The sequence below is a fragment of the Grammomys surdaster genome, unplaced genomic scaffold (genome assembly GCF_004785775.1).
Source record: "Grammomys surdaster isolate TR1022 unplaced genomic scaffold, NIH_TR_1.0 150, whole genome shotgun sequence".
Classification (NCBI taxonomy): domain Eukaryota; kingdom Metazoa; phylum Chordata; class Mammalia; order Rodentia; family Muridae; genus Grammomys; species Grammomys surdaster.
Genome location: NW_021604608.1, coordinates 21,230,309 through 21,234,236, shown reverse-complemented (window position 1 = coordinate 21,234,236; position 3,928 = coordinate 21,230,309). Strand labels below are relative to the sequence as shown.

Genomic DNA, 3,928 nt, shown 5'->3' with positions numbered 1-3,928 from the left:
ACACACACACACACACACACACACACACACACACACACACACACACACAGAGACACACACGCTGTGGGAAGCGTAAGAAGTCCTTTCAGAAAAAAATCGGCACAGTAACACTTTCCGGGCTATTTCAACATTTATAATAATGGCTCTATCTACTTTAAAACAACTTTTAAGTCACAACTAATGACTCTCAAGAGAATGATAATGTCTATTCTTAGAGAAATCTCAAACTCAAAGAGTCAGGACTTAGAACTGAACAAAGCATCAAATATTAGGTTTGGTTTAAATAATCCATTAAAAAGAGAAACGCAAAATTATTGCCATAGTTGGTGCAGAACTCATTAGTCTAACAGTATTTGTCTACGTACACACAGAAGGGCCTAGTACATCCAAGGCACTCGAAATAAGCCTGTCAAATATGAAATGTTATCTGCTTCTCAGGTCATATTATTCTCTCTGCATCTCCTACAGGCTCCCAGACAAGTTTTACTCTGATATCAATGGTCCTAGAGTAAGCTTCTCACAAGAGCAAGGACTTAAATCTGCTTTAGCACTAACAAGCACCTCATACCAATTTCTAGAGGCTGTCATATTCTTAACTACAATGCTCAAAAGTGATGTTAATACCAGCATGAAAGCGTATGTGAAAGGAGTCTCAAAGTTCATATCCTCATTAAATGTGGAGTTTTGTTTCTAGTTGGTGTTTACAATAAGCGGATTTTGGAACATTCATGCATCTATCTGAAGTTTTTAAATCCTACTTTTAAGCAATTTCACTGCTTTTGTGCATGCAAAGTTTTTTAGGAAAAATGCAACTATATTTAAAATCCAAGGGTATTTTATTACATGCCTTTTAGTTACTTGCTAGCAATTTCAAGAATAAAATATGCTGCTAGTTTATTCTATCTAGACCCAGCTATGATACTGTGATGCCACTAAATTTAGCTGACAATAGCAGCAGTCAAATGCAAGGATGAAATCTAGATTACTGTCCTCGGTTTGTTTAGTGCCTTCTCTTTACAATCCATTTGTTGGGCCATCAAGACAGGCCAGCAGTAAAGACACATGCTCCCAAGACTGATGCCTGAGGTTTGAACCCTGAGACCACCATAGAAGCAGAGAACTTATAAAAATAAGTTGTTCTCTGACCTCCACACGTAAATATTTATGTAGAGTTTTCATTCTGTAGTAAGTCACACAATTTAATTTTGTTATTTTTAATTGTGTGTGTGTGTGTGTGTGTGTGTGTGTTGCATACAGTAACCTACGGAGTCCAGAGGATCCCTCTGGAACTGAAGTTACAGGTGATTGTAAGTCCCGCAATGTAGGTGCTGGGACCTGAACTAGAGTCTTCTTCGTAAGCAACCCTCACTTATAAACACGAAGCCATCTACCCAGTCCTTCATCTGGGTCTTTTATTACACAATAAAGGAGTTTAAAAGACTGGTTTAAGTTTTTAAGAGTGAACTGCCTAATATATATAGTTCCAGAACAACAACAACAAAAATACTTTAATGGATCTTTGGACTGAAGACTTGAGGACAAGTTATTCAGTTTCAAAGTATTAGGACAGACAACTTTTTTAATTATAAAGGCAGAAGTCTATTTTTACAATGGCAAATCAGATGCTATCACCTTAAACATCACACCTGAATGCCCAAAAGAATCAATATAAAATGGTTCTTGTGTCTTGAGAAGGAAGAACACAATCAAAATGTAATTTCAGTTTCTGGATCCTTCTGCAAAACAGGTCTAGACTTTTGAAACTAGCTGTGTCTTCCAAGTACAAAGAGAGAGAATAGAGTAATTTCCATTGACTGACTGTGAGTAAAGAGACAAGACTAATAAATGGAGTGGCTGCAGCCCAAAGAGGGGAAGGACAATGGACACCTGAGGAGTGTTGTAAAAAGTTAAAAAAAAAAAAATCTAAACTTCAACTTACGGACTAAAGAACAAAACGGCCTCAGGTCGTACTGTAGAACAACATTTTAATTATAAAGTTTACAAAGGGCCAGTATTCCTCTTAGTAAACGACTAGCCGAAGAAACATACCACTCTCCTTTGCAAAATTTCTTAAAAGGCTTAAAGTAAAAGTACAAAGGGCAATACTACGCGCACCACGAGGCGTAAGGCTGACGCCTCTGCCTCAAAAGCTATCTTCAACCTTAGGGCAGAAGACGATCAGAGACCGAGGTGTGAGAAGGGGCAAGGAGGCCAACATCCCCAGCTGACAGGTGACAGCCACCTGCTCCAGAATTGCCTGTTGTCGCTTTTGAAACAAACTTGGAGCTCCTTTCACCCGCACTCCACTCCCTAACCCCAGTCCGGGAGGCAGCGGCTTCTAGAACGCTCTAGCCCTCTCTCAACACTTCCTGCTCCTCACCAACTCTTGCTGAAGGAGCCGGGAGACCAGGCCGCTCACTTACCACCGCGCCCGCCCCTTGGGGGCCGTTCGGGGTCGTATCCGCCATGGGAGACACACAGGAGCCCGGGACGCTGCGACAGTAAAGAAGAGCAAAACGTCAGTGCCGGGCGACGACCCTCCGACCTGCTTCCAGAGCCGGGCGGAACCCCAAACCCCCAGAGGAACGGGCCCTCCCGGCCCCGTGCAGCATACGGCCACAGAAGTCCCCCCGCAGCGGCCGGATAATACCTGTCCCGCTCGGTACAGAGCAAAGCTGTCTTTCCAGAAAGACCCAAGCGAAGGCGGAGCTTCGGAGTAAGGCCTTAAAGGGCCGATCGACGCCGCCGGTTCCCGGGGTTGCAAAACCGGAAGTGATTCTTTCGTTTCCGCGTAAGTCAGGCGGGACGTTAAGAGTCACACAGTGGTTTCCAGAGGCATGACGGGAAATGCAGTTTTTCTTCTTGTTTTGATTCCGCCCATCCTACGAGCCAATTGGCACCAGGGAGGTAATTTTCGGCTTATCCAGCGCTCAGGCTACTTTCCTGGCTAGCTTCCGAACCTCAAAAATATCTCTACTTCCGTATATAGAAGCTTCAGGAATATCTATGATTTCTCCAAACAGGGATTCACTAGACCCTGCGATTTAGTTTCTTATTTCAAGCACTAGTGAAATCGGCTATGTGACAGATATTACACATGGAGAGAAAAAATGAACATTAACACTGACCTTCTCAGAGACAGTAGAGTAAATGGAAATCACAACAAATACGGCCATAAGCTGAGTTTATCAGGGGTTCCTGGAAAAGCTATTTCTGACGGTACAATCTTGAAGGAAAAGGAGAAGTTATATATGAAAGGGGAAGGGGGTTCCAAATAAAGGAACAGAGAATGTAAAGTAACGGAATAGTCAGGACAGTTCAGTCTGAGATGACTAAATGTGAATGGGTCTGAGGGGATGAAAGATTTAGACCACAGAGAGGCAGGGTATGTTAAGAAAAACATCACGTGGGGGCATGGGAGGGGGTAGAAGGAAAGGTGAGAGATGATGAAGTTATATTTTAATTAAAAATATTTATAAAAATTTATTTATTATGTATACAGTCTTCTGCCTGCATGTATGCCAAAACTTCTGATCTTAACCTTGCAATCTAGAGAGCCAAGCTACAACTTTAAGCAGAAGTGTGACATCATCAGGACTAGAAAGATCATGGGGAGGACATTGCACACAACTAAGGAGAACAATGTGATGACAGTGTGAGAGGAAAAAAAAAGGAAAGAAAACTTGAATGTGGCTTCCATGAGTTCATGTCTGGCTAGATAGAGATATGCAGGGGAGGGGGTCATCTGCTGAGATGCAGTGAAGAGGCATAAAGAAAAATGAAAGAGAAGAACAGAAGAGAGAGGTGGAAGACAGGAAGCTGACTACAGGTCTAGAGGACAAGTCATACTCCAACTTTGGAAGCCATGCATGTCTATGCTTCTACTATCTGAGAAGTATAATCATCTTCATGATTCATAGCAGCCAAG

The 3,928-nt window shown here is 42.4% G+C and overlaps 1 protein-coding gene across 2 annotated transcripts in view; it reads right to left on the bottom strand.

Annotated features, from left to right (window-relative positions):
• The window catches only part of Tmem33 (transmembrane protein 33), a 17,221-nt gene extending 14,453 nt beyond the window's left edge, over positions 1–2,768 (bottom strand). For both annotated transcript variants that reach the window (XM_028765332.1, XM_028765331.1), the window contains exons 1-2: positions 2,651–2,768; positions 2,424–2,493 (exon numbers count right to left, since the gene is read on the bottom strand). In XM_028765332.1, the coding sequence (XP_028621165.1) occupies positions 2,424–2,468 (45 nt within the window). In that variant the 5' untranslated portion in view covers positions 2,469–2,493; positions 2,651–2,768. The remainder of the gene's footprint in view (positions 1–2,423; positions 2,494–2,650) is intronic.
• Between the last annotated feature and the right edge of the window lie 1,160 nt (positions 2,769–3,928).